The 20,330-nt window shown below is 38.1% G+C and overlaps 1 protein-coding gene across 2 annotated transcripts in view; it reads left to right on the forward strand.

Annotated features, from left to right (window-relative positions):
• The window catches only part of LOC111870463 (exocyst complex component 1), a 27,162-nt gene extending 7,045 nt beyond the window's left edge, over window positions 1–20,117 (forward strand). For both annotated transcript variants that reach the window (XM_023862780.2, XM_023862790.2), the window contains exons 6-16: window positions 1,330–1,484; window positions 2,101–2,328; window positions 2,761–3,003; window positions 5,230–5,476; window positions 7,356–7,621; window positions 10,984–11,180; window positions 13,812–14,022; window positions 15,093–15,246; window positions 16,087–16,232; window positions 16,730–16,924; window positions 19,822–20,117. In XM_023862780.2, coding sequence (XP_023718548.1) covers window positions 1,330–1,484; window positions 2,101–2,328; window positions 2,761–3,003; window positions 5,230–5,476; window positions 7,356–7,621; window positions 10,984–11,180; window positions 13,812–14,022; window positions 15,093–15,246; window positions 16,087–16,232; window positions 16,730–16,924; window positions 19,822–19,974 — 2,195 coding nt within the window. In that variant the 3' untranslated portion in view covers window positions 19,975–20,117. The remainder of the gene's footprint in view (window positions 1–1,329; window positions 1,485–2,100; window positions 2,329–2,760; window positions 3,004–5,229; window positions 5,477–7,355; window positions 7,622–10,983; window positions 11,181–13,811; window positions 14,023–15,092; window positions 15,247–16,086; window positions 16,233–16,729; window positions 16,925–19,821) is intronic.
• Window positions 20,118–20,330: the final 213 nt, after the last annotated feature.

Below are 20,330 nucleotides of genomic sequence, written 5' to 3' on the forward strand. Positions count from 1 at the left end.
AATACTAAACAAAGCATAAACTCCTATGAGCAAAGCGGCGTTTACAAATTAACCTGCTTAGAATGCCAACAAGTGTATATAGGTCAAACAGGCAGAAAGTTGATAACACGCTATAATGAACATATAAGATGTATAAGGTTCAATAAAGATGACTCAGCCTATGCTCAACATATTTTAAATCGACAACATCAATATGGCCCAATTTCGCAAACTATGGAATTGATTGAAGTGGCAAGGAAGGGTAAATTAATGAATATAAAAGAAGAATATCAAATCTACCGCCACTACAGGGACAACAAATTAATAGATGAGCAGAAACAGGCAAAAGAGATCAATACTCAGAACAGCATGTTTGACCTCATTACTACTTGTACACACACACCCCCCACCACGTCACGATACACACAGCTTTAAATAACATCGACGTGCACTCTCCACTGCAGTATACAATACACATCGCGTAAGATACACCCGACCACAAGGTAAGGCCAGGATCAAATATTATTTAACATTAAATATATAATAATAGATACAACCTAATGTAATATAATATCTTTGCAGCCCACACAACCCCGTGTTGACGCCTCCCCCCCATTGGGACGATTCACCAAGAAGGAGCCTGAATATTTTACTTGAACGTTTTTTATTTTTAACTTTAAATTTTAACGTTGACGACTCGGTTTGAGGGTGGTTTTTTAGATGCAAGTGCTATACCTGCATTCAAGATACGGGGAAGTGTTGTGCTTTACACTCCGATATATGTAATAGTTTCCACAAATAACTACATACTGTGGATGTTGAGCTGTGCCACTGTTTTCATGATTTGTTGTAAGTGCCTCTGAAGATGGTTCCTTGGAACCGAAACATGTAAGGCAGACGAGATAAATAAGTGACCAAAATATATATTGTTGCACTTGACGGAAAATCTATTGACAATTGGTGGTTAATAGTGTAACGGACCAAAATGAAACAATTCAAAATAGTCTAAGATTCAGTCATTGCTTAATAATGCAGTATCAGCTGCAGAAGTTATATAGCATCAAATGAGATGAGAATGTTTAGTAAACTGGGAGATTTGGGGAAGGCAGTTGTTATGAACTATCGTGAGAGATGGTATCATATTTGCATGGAAGAACTGAGGAAATCCACGGAAGTCTTAACTGAGAACAGTAGTATCCTAGTCAACAGTGGAACTAGGTGTATGATGAATACAGGTGAGGCGTGTTCCAGCTGAGCTAAGCTGCTTGGTAATAAAGTGTGGGGGGTAAGAATATAGTGAGAGTATTTTCCAGCAGAAAACACCCATTGATCCTTGTTGTCATGTTGCAGGTTATGTTGAACCAGTGGAAGCTGAGGACTACTTGGTTCTGACAGACCGGGAAGAACAGGATCTGGAAAAGCTCATGTCACAGTGTGAATCTGGAATCAGCAATGCTGAATCTTTTATGGAAAATCTAGCAAAGGATCTCTCTATCCTTGATGGGGTTCATATATTTTATTTTCTTTTTAAATATTTAAGCAAAGACCATCCAGATGATTTAGTTGTTAGTATTTGAAGGATTCTGGATTTGATTCTGACTTTTGCCACTAAGACTCAAAACAAAACATCTGTTGGTATAATGATAGCCAGTTGCCTGACTTGGGTATGCAAATAATGAATTGGGAAAGGACATTGAAGGAAGGAGTCAAGGTGTACTATTCCGATATTTGCATGGAAGGGCTGAGGAAAACCATGAAGAGCCTCAGTCAGGATAGCCAATCTCTGAACCATGGTTTGAGCCCTGAACCTTCTGGATATGAAGCGGTGTACTATCCGCTCAACCACATTTGTTAGTGTCATGTCTAGTGATAGCCTGTAGTGTTAGTGGTTCAGAATTTTAAGGTGTTCCGCTTCCACAGTATTTGTTAGAGAAATTGAATGTGAAGGTATGTACTAGAAGGAATTGGCTCAGTATAGTGCCTAGTTGTTGTCTCATATTGGGTTCTGTTAAAGTAGGATATTTCTTGATCAGTTGAATAACTGTCTACTGCTGAGAAATAACCCTGCACCATGGTGTTAGTTCAGTCACAACTGAAACTCCATGAATGTAATATTTGCAGGAGAACGTGCACAGTGTGTTAGCTTCAGAACAGCAAGTGGCGCAACTGATGGTGCAAATTGAAGCAGCTATTGCAGAAGCTGAGCAAGTAGAAGCTCGTCTGGACTCTTACGATGAAATTCTCTGCCATATAAGAGACACAATGGAAAAGATGGAAGAAAAGAATCTCCTTATTGAAGTTGCAAATCAAAATAACCAGAAGCTTCTCTCTGAAGTAGAACATGTCATTGTAAGTTATTAAATTTCAATTGGAAGTTGGTATAGAGGAATTTATGGAATTTTGGTTAACACATTATGGCTACAAGGAGTAAATTTATCATGGTTATGTTGCATCATTATACAAAAGGAAAACAAGATTTCCAGATCTTAAGTGAATGTATTTCTGCTACGTGAATTACAAAGTCTGATTCTTGCAACTGTCCATCTACACTTTATTATGAGTTTTTTACACATACACAAAACTTCACTTTCAGACATTTTGTCTCTGTCAGCCTAATCATCAGCATATGTATGCCTCTTGTTTGAAATGTCATGCAAGTATTCTACACCTGTATTAACATCTTTTATGGTGTAAATGCAGTTGTTTTATGCATTATTCAAGTTCGTTCTTCTTGTAACTATAGAGAAAAGTACTGTGCATAACTTCTCTTGTATGTTTCAGTCTCAGTTGGATTTACCTCATAAGCATCAAATGGCTCTCATCGATTCTGATCTTACAAGTCCTCATGGTCTACAGAATGCAGTAGCAGCAGGCAAGGCTTTGTTGGCAGCAATGAATGCTGAGATCCACCCAGCTCTGGTACGACTAGCTGCAGTACAGGAGCAGAGAAAGAGGTTTGACAAGTGGAAAACGAAGTTCTCACAGACGATATCTAGACACCTCAATAACCTTTTTATACATCTGGTAAGCTGTTGATACTGCTTGTCTGCACAGTGAATCTGAATATTTTCATTTTGACCAAATATTTTAGGGCATACAAGAGTTTTCAGTAATGTTCTTCACTCATGGACATTTTAGCTTATTATGCATTTGGTACTGAATAATTTGTAATAGGTGTAAGCATTCATTTTTTTTATTATCTGTAAGTTAGTGTACATTTAGTTTTGAGTGTAGATTTTCAATAGAAGTACCTGTTATCTATCCATATGCATAATAAAACTATGGTCTAGTGGAAGTTTAATAATGGTAGGTGTTATTGACTCAGTTTATATCTGTTGGATGTGAAATCTGAAGATTGAAATCCCTCACTCCATTAAGGGAATGAATTTTTATGTGAACTTTTTAAAGATTTGGAAGAAATGTTCTGAAACTTAAGGACATTGAAATTCAAAACTATATTTTACACTGAATTGTCCACTTCACTTGAAAATTAAAATTATTTCTTTTAAGATTACCATGGTGTGCACATAGTGGTTTATACAAGAAGTTCTTAAAGAAGCTTATAATTCCAGCTTTCCTGTATGGTGAGGTTAGAAAGAACTAGAAATTAATGATTATATGATTTGGTGACAAATTTCTGTGCATAGCACAGATTTTTATTACATTAAATTTGTTAGTTATGACCTTATCTTTGCCATCTTGTTTTAAGTGTTAACATATTACTGACGGTAATCCATAGGTTTCTGTTGCCAAATATTTCTCATTAACTACATAGCTGCTGAAACAATGGCATCTCCTCTTCTCACTAATCGTGTGATCACTCACCACTGGTTAGCATTCTGCTTGTCTGTTCATCCACTCATGGACTCACCTCTGACACACTACCAAATGTCACTCCAAAGTCATTAACCCTGANATTACAGCTGCAGCTTAAAGTATGACTTAGTTTTTTGGGGGGGAGGGGATACGACGTGTAGAATCCTGAAGATATTTCAACATTTTGGTAAACCGCATAATTGCCTTTTCAGGGTTAATGACCTTGAAGTGATGTTTGGGAGCTGTTATATAGATCTCATGGAGTTAGCAGTGCATCAGAAGTGATGCCTTGAATGGACGAACAGAGTAGCAGGATGTTAACAACTAGGGAGTGACTATGTGGTGAGTGAGAAGAGATGATGAAAAATGTTCTGGGGTTTGGCCGTGAGAAGAAATTATGAAAATGTTCCAGTGACACCATGTTCAGGGTGAGAGGTGATGGAAGACTTTTCCCATTTTTCTTCCTCCATCATCTCTCATCCTAAACATGGGGCCACTGAAATATTTTCATCCCCTCTTCTCAGGACCACTCTGTTGCCAAATATTTCTCATTAACTACATAGCTGCTGAAACAATGGCATCTCCTCTTCTCACTAATCGTGTGATCACTCACCACTGGTTAGCATTCTGCTTGTCTGTTCATCCACTCATGGACTCACCTCTGACACACTACCAAATGTCACTCCAAAGTCATTAACCCTGAAGCTGGCAACTGTAAGTTTTGCTGAAATGTTGAAAATTTAAATCAACATTCTATGGACATACACCTCACACACATTAAAAATTGTTTCATGTGGGAATTCAAGATGTGCTTACTGATCTATTGCTTTCATATCTTATGCATAGCTTCAGTGGTTCATTAGTTATTGTCACGAAACTGAAGGCTAAATATAGATTTTTCAAGCTTGTCATTTTGATTTTTTAGATGAAAACAAACAAAACAAAGATTGCATATTTCTTGAACACCTCTAACGACATAAAATTTCAGAACCTGACACTTAAGTGATGCTAGTGTCTTTGACACTTCAGAAGTTTGCGAGGCTTTTATGGTGGTATTATTGATGACAAGAAAGGTAAAATTGTTTCTGTGATTTACTACCAGGCCCTGAAGATGTATGAGAGAATGGAGGTATGGCTCCATGCATTCATAACCTAGGCACTAGATTGAGGTAAGTAGATATCGTATTTGGCTGCTTTACACCTGGCAAAAGGGTTACTGACATCTGTTGGATGGGAAGTTCTGTAGGCATCAGTGGATCTGGAAGTGTTGACAAAGGGAAAAATTCCTGCCCTTGACAGTATCGTGAGATTGGAAAAAGTAGGAGTAGCTGGCTGAGAGTGTTTCTGACATTTACCTCTCACACTACCATTGTGCTTCTGCAGAGAGTCTGCAAATAAATTATTACTGCTTAAGATGTGTAATTATTTTTGCAGGGTAATGATGCTGGTGAGACTCTCAGTTTCCATGCCAGTGATTTGACTTTACCAAAGCATAACTCGATCCACAGAGAGCTGGAAGTATACACAGAATTAATGCACTGGTGCAAAGCTATGGATCGAAAAGCTTACACAGCTCTCACTAAGGTGTATACCAACTCTCTCAGTAAACTCTATGAACGAGATATTAAACAGTTCTTCGAGGAAGCAAAACAACAGATTTCAGGAATGAGGGAAAAGAAAGGTCAGTGCATTCAATGCAGGATTACGAAGGGGGACCCAAAAATAACCGGAAACGACCTGTTGCACGCGCATGCTTTGTAGTTACGAGTTGTGCTGCTAGGTGGTGTTAGCTGGGGGTCTCCCGCGACTGTAAGTGAGCTGGCATCAGTCTGAGTTAAGTGGTTTGTCTGTGGTGCTCTGTTGTGTGCGTTCCTGTTTCAACCCTTTGGCGATTAGTGAGATGGCCGACCAGAAGGAACAAAGAGTGTGCGTGAAATTTTGCTTTCTGTTAGGGAAAACTGCACTTCACTCTTCAAGTCGCGGCAAACATTCACACGGTTTTCTCTTTGGTCATCTCTGAGCAAGCGAGGAACAAATTTTGCAGACACCCGTCTCATGTGCAAACCTTCGGTTAAAATTCGCTGGACCGTGCTCCATGAGATGTTCGTTTCCTCAGAAAGTTGGTCAATGGTCTTTCAACGATCTTCATCAATTTCACGCACACTCTTTGTTCCTTCTGGTCGGCCATCTCACTAATCGCCAAAGGGTTGAAACAGGAACGCACACAACAGAGCACCACAGACAAACCACTTAACTCAGACTGACGCCAGCTCACTAACAGTCACGGGAGACACCCAGCTAACACCACCTAGCAGCACAACTCGTAACTACAAAGCATGCGTGCGCAACAGGTCATTTCCGGTTATTTTTGGGTCCCCCCTCGTATAATACAGACTGCTCTCGTATGTGCAGAATAGTTGTGAGTTTACTGAACAAGCAGTCAACAAGAATGAATATTCAGCTTGGGGTTGGACATAGGGTTTTGAAGCTTTTGCTGCATAATTCATATGGTGCAGAACAGAACAAGTTAGTAATTCTGTTACTTTAGTACATGTTGTTTCTTTATATAATGCTGACATTGCTGTGCAACATATATACATTGTTTCCCTTGATAATGAATGTTTTCCTTTTTTCCAAATTGCACTGTGATAATGGTAATTGGGAATGAATATGAACACTTTTTTTTTTCATTCACCTTATAGTCATTAGGAAAGGGACAGAGATGGACAACAATGTGTATTCAAAAGGCTGCAACAATAGCAGTTAATGAAAAGTTGCAGTAATGAAGATAAGCACAAGAATGGTGTTTGAATAATTTAAGCATGTTGTTTCAAGAATTCTCTGACCACTTGTCTCATTACAAAGCCAGGCAGGGAGTCAGAAAGCAAGGGGGTGGCAGAAGAGAAACTGCAGCATAAAGAATACAGTAAATAATATCGGTGATTCCAATGGCTATAGTGATTTTGAAAATCAGTCAGAGGTTATTTGAAGGGTGAAACCATATCCACCAATCAGTTCATTGGAAAGGGAACCCAATTAGAGGTCAGACTGCAGCATGATAATGATAATCATCATGTGACAGTAAAATAAGTAAAGGTATCAACAGGCCATGGAGGCCCATTGGGTTGTGAGATGTTGAGGTTCCCACATTTTCTAGACAATCAGCTCATAGATGGCAGCAAGGTTGTCAGCCCTATGCGCCAGCCGCCCTTTACCCCCAAGAATATTTCTGGTACTCATTTCTGTTAGAGGCTGAGTCGACCCCAGGGTCTTAGTGCAGATGGAAGGATTAGGTCAATTGAAAAAAATTCAGTGACCATATCGGGACTTGAACCTGCAACCTTTTGGCTTGCAGCATAGTGCCTCAAGGCAATTACATGGTGCAGAAATAATCTTTTATTTCTTCTTAAAATCGGTGGGATAGTTACAGAAATAAATATGGCAGTCTCTTAATGCAATACACTGATTGAATTTTGTCATAAATTTTGAATTTGAAGAAACACTAGTTATATAAAAATTTGATTATGTAGTAGTTAATTTTCATACTTCTTTTGCATTAGGTAAAGGAAGTGGTTCTAATCAAGATATCACTGGGAAGTTGAAACAGCAGGCCCAAAATTTTGGAGGACCAGCCAAATCCCCTCAGCCCTCAGGTTTGCTTGGCCTGGAACGTGATCAGTGGTGTGTTGATGTGGATGCGGCTGAGAGGCAGCGCTTTGATGAGGTTCTGGAAAGAGCACTGGCTGAACTGGAACCTGTATGCCTTGCAGAGCAGAACTTCTGTGTCAGCTTCTTTCAGCTAGATGTCCTTAGTCCAACAACAAAAGTAAGTCCTTTTTCATGATGCACTTCAGTCATGAACTTCCATCTAGATAAGTTTGTGTCCTGTAAGTATGTAACAGACTTAATCCTATAGAAAGAGTAAAGGCCCTTAAGCATCTGTCCATGGAAGAGGAAGTAAATCCATGCACATCCTCAATCTCAGCATTGTATAAAGGCAAATGGTTACCTTGCATCCTTCAGGCATTCTGTATCCAAGGAAAAAGTCACTAGTACCCATTGGATGGGAGGCTCTGTCAGTCTCAGGGCAATTTTGGAAGTGGTTATTCTTTATTGACCATGCATTATACTGTCATAATGGTACATGCACATGCATGTGGTCCACCTGGCTGAGCATTGTCTTCCACCCCCTTTCTGAATGAACCATTATACCCAAATTAAAATCAGCCATCACGCCCATTTATCGTGGGATTTGGAAACCCTGTGTTCCTAGGTGGTAAATGTTAAACCAAATCACATTCTTCTTATTCTTCTCCACATTTTATTACTGGAGCACACAGTAGTGTATATGTTTGAGGCACTGTGCTACTAGCCAGAAGGTTGTGGGCTCAAGTCCCAATGAGGTGGATTTTTTTTTTTTCAGTTTACCTAATCTTCCAGCCACACTATGGCCCTGGGGTCGACTGAGCCTCTAACAGAAATGAGTACCAGGAATCTTCCTGGGGTGTAAAGGGTGGCCTGCATGTAAGGCTGACAACCTTACCACCATATGTGAGCCGATTGTCTAGAGAAAATGTGGGAGCCTCGATGTCTCACAACCCTATGGGCCTTCACAGCATGTTATAGGAATAGCTTTTTTCCTTGCACTTTATTATCAGGGCTCTATAATATTTCTGTGCAATGCTGGGAAAAGGGTGATGTATGTAGGTAAGTCAGTAAGTAAGTTACAAACGGATATAGAACTTAAACAAATAAGAGTACTGATTTGAAAAATGCTTTTATTTCTCAACATAATCTCCCTGTACATTGAGGCACTTGTCCCATCATTTCACAAGCCCCTGAAAACCAGCAGCATAAAATTCTTTGGGCTGCTGTCAGAACCAGGCAGTGACTTCCCTTCCTACAGCTTCATCGTCGGGAAAATGTTCAGCTGAAAGATGATGTTCAAGAGGGCTGAACAAATGGAAGTTGCTTGGAGCAAGGTTGGTGCTATACGGAGAATGCTCGAGGACATCCCACTTGAAATTTTGCAGCGTCTTGTTTGACTTGTTGGCAGTATGGGGACGCGAATTGTCATGCAAGAGCAACACGTCTGGTTCTGACAGGAGCCCAAAGAATTTTATGCTGCTGGTATTCAGGGCTTGTGAAATGATGGGAACAGTGCCTCAATGTACAGGGAGATTATGTTGAGAAATGAAAGCATTTTTCAAATCAGTACTCTTATTTGTTTAAGTTCTATATCCNAATAACCAGTATTAAGTTTACTCTTCCTATTAAAATTCACAAAATACTCTTCCAATACATAAAATGAGTAACAAGACTAGAATTCTTCAGATTCAATTTAAAACTGTTAACACCTTTGTAAAAATATATGAATATGACCATATCAGATTAATACTACATCTTAAAGATACTCAGAATTCTCTTCCAAAGTATAATAAATAAAATATAAATAATAAACTTAAATAAATAAACAGTACAAAAGTACTAAGTCAATGTACACATATAGATAAATAATACAACTAAAACTCATGAGTATGATCAGTGTCAAAATTACCCTTCAATTAAAATACACAAAATACTCTTCCAAGGTATAAAATGAGTGATTATACAAAAATTCCTTTATCTTTAATTTAAATTGTTTGACATCTCTGTATAATTGTTTCAGGTTTAATGGAAGACTATTGAATAATTTAATGCCCATATAATACGAGCCTCTCTGGTATAATGATAAATGAGTTGAAGGTTGATAAAGATTAAGGTTAAAACCTTGTCTAGTGTCTCTGTTATGTACATCAGATACAAATTGATATTGATCCATGTTAAGTACCACAAAGCATAAAAGTGAATAAATGTATAAGGATGATAGAGGAAGAATTTTTAAAGTGGTAAATATCTGTCTACACGAGCTTCTATTACTAGCACCAGTTATTATTCTAACCACCCTCTTTTGTAAATGAAAAGAGTATGACAGTAGTAACACTGATGATGAGGAAATTTATTTTCAGTATAGTGAGACTAAATATTGGTAAAAATTACCCTATATGTAGTAACCATTTTACAGTCCTGATGCAACTATTGGGGCCTCACATGCCAAGGTGCAACTGTTTATTTGAAAATACCAAGAAGTATTCACTCTCTGTGCATGCAACATAGAGAAAAATGAAAATTTCCATCATCATCATCTATGTTTTGGCTACATTGTATACTCTGATGTTCTAAATCTGGCAATAGATAGGCCCCCCAGGTTATTATAACAGCAGTGTGTGCCTTCTGCTCCATCAAATAGATTGCACTGTTTATTACGGTGATGTTTGATGTTTCAGAAGCTACTAATATGCACAAGGTAATGCTTTTGCCTTCTCCTCTTGCTGTATCAATTCGGAAGTGAATCAAAGCAGTAAGCTTCATTATGCTATGTTTGACTGTAAGATGACCTTGGCCGTAAGAGGCCCTCCCCTTTTCCAGTAAAATATAAGGAAAATAATTGTTCTGCTGTCTGTTAATATTCACAGGTAGAACTTACACATAGGCCCTGTTTGCTGTCTTTTTTCTAACATTGCGCATTGGTCTGAAAAGTACTATATTTTCTGGATAGCACACATTTACCTATTAGTCTTTTTGGCAAATCCATAATCATTATTTTAAAACTGGTATCATTAGTAGTTTACAGGAATGTAGCAATCTGTATCAAGCTGGTGGTGGTCATGCTGGTACAGTACTAGTATTACTTTTTTTTATTGCTAGTAGGGTGGGACTAAGTCCCTTGTACTGCGGCCATGTCTGGCCTATTGTACCAGCCCCAGATGATAGGTAAGGGTGATTGTGGAGCAACTGGTGGAATGAAGATTGGCAGGGGAAACCGAAATACTCAGAGAAAACGTGCCCCAGTGCCACTTTGTCTACCACAAATCCCACTTGACCAGACCCGGGATCAAACCCGGGCCACTGCAATGGGAAGCCAGCAACTATCTGCTTGAGCTATGGCGCGTGCAGTACTAGTAACTGACTTTAAGTAGTACATTTATTTATGATCACTGAATGCAATTAAAAACTGTTTAATTATAATAGCTCCTAACTAGAAAATGTGTGTTTTAATGTATCTTCTTAAATAAATACTATATGCTCCTCTTTGTTTTATTATAAGGAACATGATAAAATGTAAAATAGAAATATCTGTTGGTTCAGAACACACAGACGACTTTAGATGGTCTGGGAACAGATTCCAAAAGTGAAACAGATGCTATATCTACAGCTTCCCTGCCTTTAAAGAAGATGGAAAAGCAAATCAATGAAGAAGTTCGTCGAATGATGGGAGACTTGTTTGGCTGTCTTGAACCTGAGCTAGTCAGTTTTATTGCATATTACGAGAAGATGGACAGTTTGTGAGTAATTTCAGTTGCTTGTATTTATAACACCTGCATATGGGAAACTGATCAAACTGATTCAGCTTCCTTCAGTTTTTATCTTATTATAATGCCTTAAAACTGTTAATGTGGAAGGAGACTAATATTTTATGTACACAGACATGCACTCCTCTTCCCACAGACCCCTCTAACTCCTGCAACCATAAATACATGTTGCCATGTTAATGTAACAAATGTTTTAAGTCTTGCAAAATATATTCCATTCTGCAAAACACTAGGGTCATTATGATGCTGATGGTAAAATAGTTTTCATAATTCTGTATTTCAGCATCCTGTTGCACATCTTTAATTAAACGTCTCTGTATCATTCCATCAGTAATGCAACAATCATTAAAATATTCACCATTTAACACTAAAATAACATGTTTCAGCCACAGATGGCCATCCTCAGGTGTTTCAGTGCATCCTAACTGCTACACTGCTATGATGCGCGCTAAAATTGTGCATTGCAGTCCACTTAAAATTACTTTTTCCTATTAAAATCTTTCATAAAATCCTATTCCACCTCATAAGGGCATCATCCACTTGTTTAAAGCTCTGTGATATTCCAGACAGTTTGTCTCAGCAGCTTGTTTTTCTGTTTCATTAGCCCACTGTGTTGCTACATCTGCAATCTGCACTGTGCCCCTTGCTTGTGTCTTGTTCCCTCTAGCAGCGTGTGGTGTTGTCTTCACTAGGGAACACTTTCATTGGCCATAATTTGGAATTGGGTGCAGGGACCCAAAGGCCATCAGAATAACAGTTTAAATTTTTCTTTTTTTCTATATGGCAAGCTAATAATTTGCCTCTGGCTTGTGGGATGCCACTGCAGGCAGGAAGTGCAGAGGGGAAGACAGACCTGTACAGTGAGACAGTGGGCTTTGCTGCTGCTCATACCACTCATTGCAGAGTAATGTGCCCTTCAGCCACAAGTAGTCATGAATTGCTTGATTTGTACTCTGTCACATGTAGGGGATTTTTTTAATTGCTAGTGGGGTGGGACTAAGTCCCTTGCACTGCAGCCACTTCTGGCCTGTTGTACCAGCCCCAGATGATAGGTGAGGGTGATTGTGGAGCAATTGGTGGAATGAAGATTGGCAGGGGAAACCAATGTACCCGGAGAAAACCTGCCCCAGCGCCACTTTGTCCACCACAAATCCCACTTGACCAGACCCAGGATCAAACCTGGGCTGCCGTGCTGGGAAGCCAGTGACTAACTGCTTGAGTATGGCATGGCCACACATGTAGGGGATAGTCACAAACACAAGATAAAATAAAAAAATTGATAAAGGCAGTTGTACAGTTTATTGTGAGCTTAATGCAGAAAATTAAAAATTAAACGTACTGGATTACATTACAGTTTTTCAAGCCAGAAGTAAAACGGAATAGCATACTGCAAGTCTGTGCAGGAGACTGCATCTGTGAGCTGAAACTGGCTACTGTTATTTATTTATGGTTTATGTAATAATGCTGTTGGTATCTCAGACTGTATAACAGCAAGTTGAAAGATGATAGTGTATAATGAATGGGAAAGCCATGGAGAGAATAATTGTGGCATGATTTGAGAGACTGAGGAAACCATGAGAAAACACAGGACAGTCAATGTCCCGGCCAAGACTGGAACAGGGCATCTCTCAAATACAAGTTCAGTGTTACCACTGGAGCCATTTGCTTGGTCACATATGTATGCATTCTGTCAGCCAGAACATTGAAACAACTACAAAAAAATGTGCTAGGCTAATTATATGTATGTATTATGCATGTGATGGGGCATGCGGTAGCATAGTTGGTTGAGGCATCATGCTATAAAGCAGAAGGTCGCGGGTTCAATTCCTGATGAGGTCATTGATTTTTTTTTCCAATTTATGTAATCCTTCCAGCCACAATATGTCCCTGAAGTTAACTCAGCCTCTGACAGAAATGAGTACCAGGAAGATTCATGGGGGTAAAAGGCGGTAAGCGTGTAACGCTTACCACCGTCTGGGAGCCGATTGTCTAGAAGATGTAGGTGCCTAGACCTTTCACACCCTTGTGGGCCGTCATGGCCTGTTACAGGGACAGCAGAATGCATGTGATACTGAGAGAAGAATAGAACTGGCTTTGAGATTGAGCCTTATGGCCTTTTTGTAAGGTCAGCTGTCTTTTCATTGTCTTTAAACTCTCAAATTACGATGTTCATTAGTGCATACTGTGTTAGATATATGTCACTTGTTGGTAGGTATTTTGTAAGAAGGGTTATTTTAAACATGAATGTTAATTTTTTCAGCATTGTTTACTATTCACAACCTTCAGCCTCACTACTGTAATCGTTTTCTTTCAGAGAACTGCATTTAAAATTCATTACTTCTATATACTGAAAAAGAAATCTATTTTCATTCCTTTAGAAACAACTCGTGACATCTCAGTTTCACATGTAATTCTGTATTATTCAGAAGGACTTTTTATATTTATTATAAACTTTACATGCAGGTGAAGCTTATCATACTGTGAGGGCAGAAATATTATTCAGAGTTGAAAATTACAGTAGATATGTTCTTTATGTTATTGTTATGCAGTTAATGCATTATAATCTGTGTGTAAAATAACTTGCTGTAAAGATTTGTGTTCCAGTTACTGCATGTATGTGTTGGTGCGATTAAGCCAACATGTAATGTCAGCCCAGGATACAGGTTCATTCCTTAGCATGAGCTTTGCATCAGCCTTGGTACAGGTGAAAAGAAATTTTGACCGTTTCATGCAAGCACAACTAAAGTCTATTGAGGACACTAAAGTTAATCGCAAGAGCAAATGTGGCCTTCTCCCATATGTGGCTAATTTTGAGGTGAGAGCAATTTGTATGTTCCTGGGGTTTATAACAGATTAAATTCGAGTAACACTTGCCATCATTCAATTCACAGTTTTTCATCTTGCCAGCAAAAAATAATAATAATAATAATAAAAGAACTTGATATTAAAATATATAAAGTCTTAATTTTGCTTGGTTTTTGTTTGGGCATGAATCTTGGTATCACCTTGAGAAATGAACACAAATTAAAGGTTTTATGAACAAAGGATTGAGAAAAATGGTTGGACCTAAGAAAGGGATTATGGGAGGCTGGAGGAAAGGTAAAATTGTCCCTGCACTTAATTAATTACACACCACACCATGAACATGTGTGGTATAGTGGAAGTATAGGTTCATCATTCTTGACTTTGGCACTAGATGCAGGTGAGTGGTCAGCTTCACGCCCCAGCCCGTTCATGTCCAGGGAAAGAGCCATTGGTACCAATTAGATAGAAGGTTGAGTGGGCCCCATAGCTAGTCTGGATGCTGCAGAGAAGAGAAAAATCTCTTATCCCTACCAGGAAATGAACTCTGGCCATCCAGCCTGCAGCCTGTCATAATTTGTACTCTTCATCAGATATTATTAGAGTGATGAAACAAATCAGGATAAATTGAGTGGGACTAGGGGAGATGATTAGTGCATACACAATTTTAGCCAGAAAACCCAGAGGAAAGAGACTGCTTGGGAGACCAGGTGTACATAGGGGGATAGTGTTACAATGAATATTAAAGGAATGGGATGTGAGGGTGTGGACTGAATTTATCTGACACAAGACATGGTGAGTGGCACAATTTTGTGAACATGGCAATAGATCTTCAGGATCCACAAACAGGTATTTTGTGACCAGCTGAATGATTCAGCTTCTCAAGGACTCTTTTGTATGGAGTTTGTCTTGTGCTCTCTTCAGAAGACCTCTCTTGTAGTAAGAAATCTACCTATTGAAGTATGTGAGATGTTTTAATATTTTTATTATAGTTTCCCATCAGTATTGTTAAAAGTGATCATTTTTCTCTGATTTGATAGTTGACCCTTGGTTTAATGCATATCTGGAATTTTATAATTATAGGATTTTGCAAAGACAGCTGAAGCTATATTCAAAAACACTGACCGCCGTACTGATTTAGATAAGTGGTATACGAAACTGGTTGGAGCAATATTTGAAGCAATTCTACGTAATGCAGCTGAACATCATAGAACTCCACAAGAAGTGATAAAAATGGGTGAGTTCATTTTTTAAGTTACAGGGAGGTGAATTATTGTAGTATCAAGGTATGCTATAACTGTCAATTGTAATGAGTTCTAAAGGATGCAGAGCTTCATGATTAATGCTTTGTTCATATATATTTAAATCTAGGAAGCTCCAGTGGTCAGGAAATGAATGCACACAAAATTTTGGTGGGGAAATCTCGGGTAATACCCATGAGGAAGACAAAGGAGATGGGATGATATCATTAAGATGAATTTTAGAGAAACACTGTGAGGATGGGAGGTGAATGGAAGTATTTCATAATTGTGTTCAGTGTCAGGCTTTGGAATTAGCAGTGTTAAACTTTCATGTTCTTCTATCATAGCAATGGTTACTTAGAATATTTTCTTAGTGTAAAATGTTGTGTCTTTTTGCCTAAATTGCACATGAAGTGTCATTTAGATTGACTGATTTGTAGGGTATTTAATCATGCTACTCCAATTGCAGAGGATGTATAGCATCAGCTGAGATAAGATTATGATAACGAAGGATTTGGAAAAAGGCGGTCTTCACCTTCTTTGAAGTCCAAGCCTGATATTCACTTAGACAGATTGAGGAAAGTCTTGAAATTTGTCAGAATAGCCAGTAACGAAGCTGATATTCAAATTGTGTACCTCCTGAATACAATTCTAGAGTTCTGCCATTTTACTGAAAAGGAGGAAGGGGATTCCCAACATTCTGGAGGCCTGTAGTGTACTTAAAAGGTTTCCATCATGTCAGTGTTCGCTGTGTACAAGTATTAGGGGAATGGTAACCATGCAGTGGACTTTGTATTCCCAGAGACTATCACTGCTGCCTTCTATTTTCATTCCAGAGAATTTCCATCACCTTTATGCTCTTCTGTCAGAACTGAAAGTGGGTGTTCTGGATGGGCTACGAAAAGATGCCAAGCAGAAGTACAGTGATGCATTGAAGATTTATGTGACTCAGTACTTTGGAAGACCACTTGAGAAACTAAATGTAAGTTACCTGAAATTGGTGTATTTTCAAGAAAGAACTCTCAGTATTAAATTTCAGTAAATTCTAGTAAAAATATAATGAGAATCCTCCTGCTCCTAAGACTAAATTTAGGTGGATCTTTGGAAGATTGGCCATGAGGTTTGGAAGTGGATGGGGTTTGCTCATATTCATTGGCAGCTTTGTTATAGCAGTGATTAACTTTAGAGTTCTCTTACCATAAAGTTAACTCATTATATAATAGTTGAAGTGTCCATGTGCTTGAAAGTTTTGACTTGTCAGTGAAGTTCAGAAAGAATAGTCATTATTAAAATTTCATCTGTTATGTTTGGAGTAGGATTTTTGTTTGTACAAACAGAAAGCAGCAGTAGGCATGTTTGCGCAAAAAGCCGTTGAGGAAGAGCGTTTTGTTCTCAATGAATAATATAGTTATATTTAGAATAAAATATAATTTTCAGTCGTGGCAGTTTTGAGAAAATTCTGTTGTCATTATATTACAGCTATTCTTTGAAGGAGTTCAAGCCAAAGTAGCACAGGGTGTTAAAGAATCTGAAATCAGTTATCAGATGGCTTACAGCAAACAGGAGTTACGGAAAGTGATCAGAGAATACCCTGCCCGAGAGGTTAAAAGGGGTCTAGACAATTTATACCGCAAAGTTGAAAAACATCTGTGTGAAGAGGAAAATTTGCTTCAGGTTTGTGTTTATGCAAGATTGATTTCTGCTCTAAACATAGTGCTGCTTTATTCCCAATTCTGTTCATTTTAACATTTAGAATATTTCATGTAAATCTGTATGTGCTTTTTAACAACAGTGCCAGTACCTAAGACTATATACCACCAAATAATAGGATGACAGGGGAATAGTGAATTGGAAAGGATTTTCAAGAAAGCAATCATCAAGATGCTTCCCAGCATTTGCTTGGGGGGACTGAGGAAAATTACAAAAAAACCTCAACCATGAAAGTTGATGTCCTGGCTGAGATTCGAACTGAATACCTACAAATCTAGAGCTGCCATTACACTAGCATACTCAGTTAAAAGAACAGTGTTACAGAACCTAGATCTTCTTGTCTAATTTCTTGAACGTGACACACTAATAGGAGTGGAGAGCTCTACTCCAATGTGGAGTATCTAATTGTCACGTGTTGGCTGTGTGACAAGCGAAAAATAACTTAATGCCATCTTGGACATAGCGAATTTATTGCACATTCACTCTTACAGTTACACAATTTACAATCACACAAGTACTGCCATCTGCAGTATCACAATTACATTCACTGCTCTTGGCGACTGCTAGACTGCAACTGACTGGTTACTCTCTCTCTCTAATAACTGGCTCAATTCTCACTACTACTGAATAGTATTCACTGCTCCTTATTTAGGCTCGGCAACAGATATCAGGTATTGTTAGGTGTTTCTACCTACGCATTGCCTAGTAATAGTCGCTGCATGGAGTCACATAAGTCCATAAGTAAGCATTGTCAAATTTTAATATTTACCCTTTAGTAAAACATTTAAAATAGAAGCTTTTCAATGTTGTGTTGTGCAGTTTGGTAGGTAGCATTTCAAAGAAAAGTTTAGCCACCCTTGATCTCAAGCATGGAGGCAGCAGTTCCTCTGAAACCTTGGTACCAATGCATGAAACTACACACATTCCTGAGATATCTCTTAGTTTGTGTTATGTACAAACTTCTCTATAATAAGCCACTTGTGGGAAATTTGATTTGACCTTTATGTAAAATTCTGGACAAGTCCATACCAAAATGCTGCTTAACTTACCATGAAACTTTATGAAAATTTATTAAGTATTTTTGAAAATATAATGTATGAACAAGCACAACTTCCCTTTGCACCCTGATATTGTGCACTCTGTGCAAGGAATGCATAAATAAATTGAAATCAGTATAATCTAATACTGTATATGAACACATCCTGTAGATTTTATGACATGCTATGAATAAAAAATGCAATATATATGTTCAGTGTTTCCAGGAATTCAAATAACCAAAAACATGATTACAAAATGAGGTACACAGTGATGGATACAGAACCAAAGAGAATACAGCAACAGCTGGTTACAGTGAACTTCTTTCAATATAATAAAGAACATTTTTTACTGTTGCAAGATGCGGCATAGGTCTTTATGGACCATATTGCCACATGAGTTTTTTTGTGCAGACATTTCTCAGTATATAGACCTGAGAGAGATAAAGTGATGGGAATGTATATAGCAAAGTAGTGCTCCTGAAATTGCTTAATGAACAAGTAAATGAGTTCCTTTCCTTTGACTGGCATGAAATATTCCTACAGTGGTAGGAAGATTGCTTTTGAAGCTTTGAACCCTTGTGTCATAATGTGTGTATGCTATACTCAAGGCTTGTGATTCATAACATTTCTAGACACTATGTTAAATGCAAGTGAAAACGTCATTTCTTTTTGTGAACTGCTGCTTAGGATTCACTTGCTGTTTTACAGTGCCCATACCCATATTATATCATGCAAAAGAACACAAATGCTATAGAATAATATGAAAATATGACACTAACTAATTAACTCCATGGAGCTGAGACATTCTTGAGAAGCAGCTAATTGTGCAGCTGTTCAAGAACTTCCCAACATTTTATGGAACCCAAAGGTTCATTACCATGTTCACTAGAGCCCTCTACTAGTCTCTATCCTGAGCCAGATTGATCCAGTCCTTACCACCCCATCCTGTCTCCCTGAGTTTCATTTAATATTGTTCACCCACCTGTGTCTTGGTCTTTCCTATGGGCTTTCCCACAAATTTCCTATATGCATTCCTCTTNCGATCCAGTCCTTACCACCCCATCCTGTCTCCCTGAGATCCATTTAATATTGTTCACCCACCTGTGTCTTGGTCTTCCCAGTGGTCTCTTTCCTATGGGCTTTCCCACAAATTTCCTATATGCATTCCTCTTCTCCCCATTCATGCTACATGCCCTGCCCATCCCAGCCTGCTTTACATGATTATTCTAATTATATTTGATGAAGGGTATAAGTTATGAAGCTCCTTATGCAGTTTTCTCCAACCTCCCGTCACGTCCTCTCTCTTCAATCCAAATATTCTCCTCAGCAGTCTGTTCTCAAACACACTCAGTCAATGTTCCTCCCTTAATGTCAGAGACCAAGTTTCACACCGATACAGAATCTCAGGCAAAATTATAGTTTTGTATATTCTAATTTTTATGTTTTTAGGCAGCAGACAAAAAGACATAAGGTTGTGAACTGAATGGTAGCAAGCATTACCCAGATTCATTCTCCTCTTAATTTCCTCATGAATCAGGTTTTGAGTTGTTATAGTCATTCCCAAATATCTGGTCTGTGCCACATTTTCAAAACATCTGTTAACTATCTTTATGTCAGAATTTTGCCCTGCATTCCAGTGACAAGACAGAAACATATACCAGAAGCTAGTCCTCTTCATGAACATTACTGTGAGAACCTCAAGTCCTACAGTTAAATTACAGATATACAGAGCATCTTGGAGCAAACTTTACTGTAATGGTACCAAGAAATGAAATGGTATCTTACCCAATCTTGTTTTATCACAGTGTGTATGGTTTGTTGCAGGTGGTATGGAGAGCAATGCAAGAAGAGTTCATACAACAGTATAAATATATTGAAGAATTAATACAACGATGCTATCCGGGTTCAATGATTGTGCTAGATTTTTCTATCCAAAATATTTTGGAATTCTTTTCAGAAATAGCACTATCACATTAATTAAAGAACTTGAGGTCCTTTAAGTACATTTAGAAGACAATTATCAGTATATGTAAATATTATAATTGAAAAAGTAATAGTATTTACTTTCCATTATTTGCCCTTATGTGAAAATATATGGTAATCTAATTTTGATTTTTTAACTATGTCATATTTTTTGCACCTGTATTATCCAGTTACTGAAAGCATTCCTTTGCAGCCTTGACACATTCAACATAAAAAATTAAAAGAATTGTAGAATACACCCAAGACCAAAATCATATTCCTATTGGTCTGTTATTGTCATGAAATGGAAAAGAAAAATAATTTTGTTTGAGATTAGGTTGATATGTATTTTAAAAGCATAAGATAAGGTA

This window comes from Cryptotermes secundus, unplaced genomic scaffold (assembly GCF_002891405.2).
Source record: "Cryptotermes secundus unplaced genomic scaffold, Csec_1.0 scaffold1674, whole genome shotgun sequence".
Lineage (NCBI taxonomy): Eukaryota > Metazoa > Arthropoda > Insecta > Blattodea > Kalotermitidae > Cryptotermes > Cryptotermes secundus.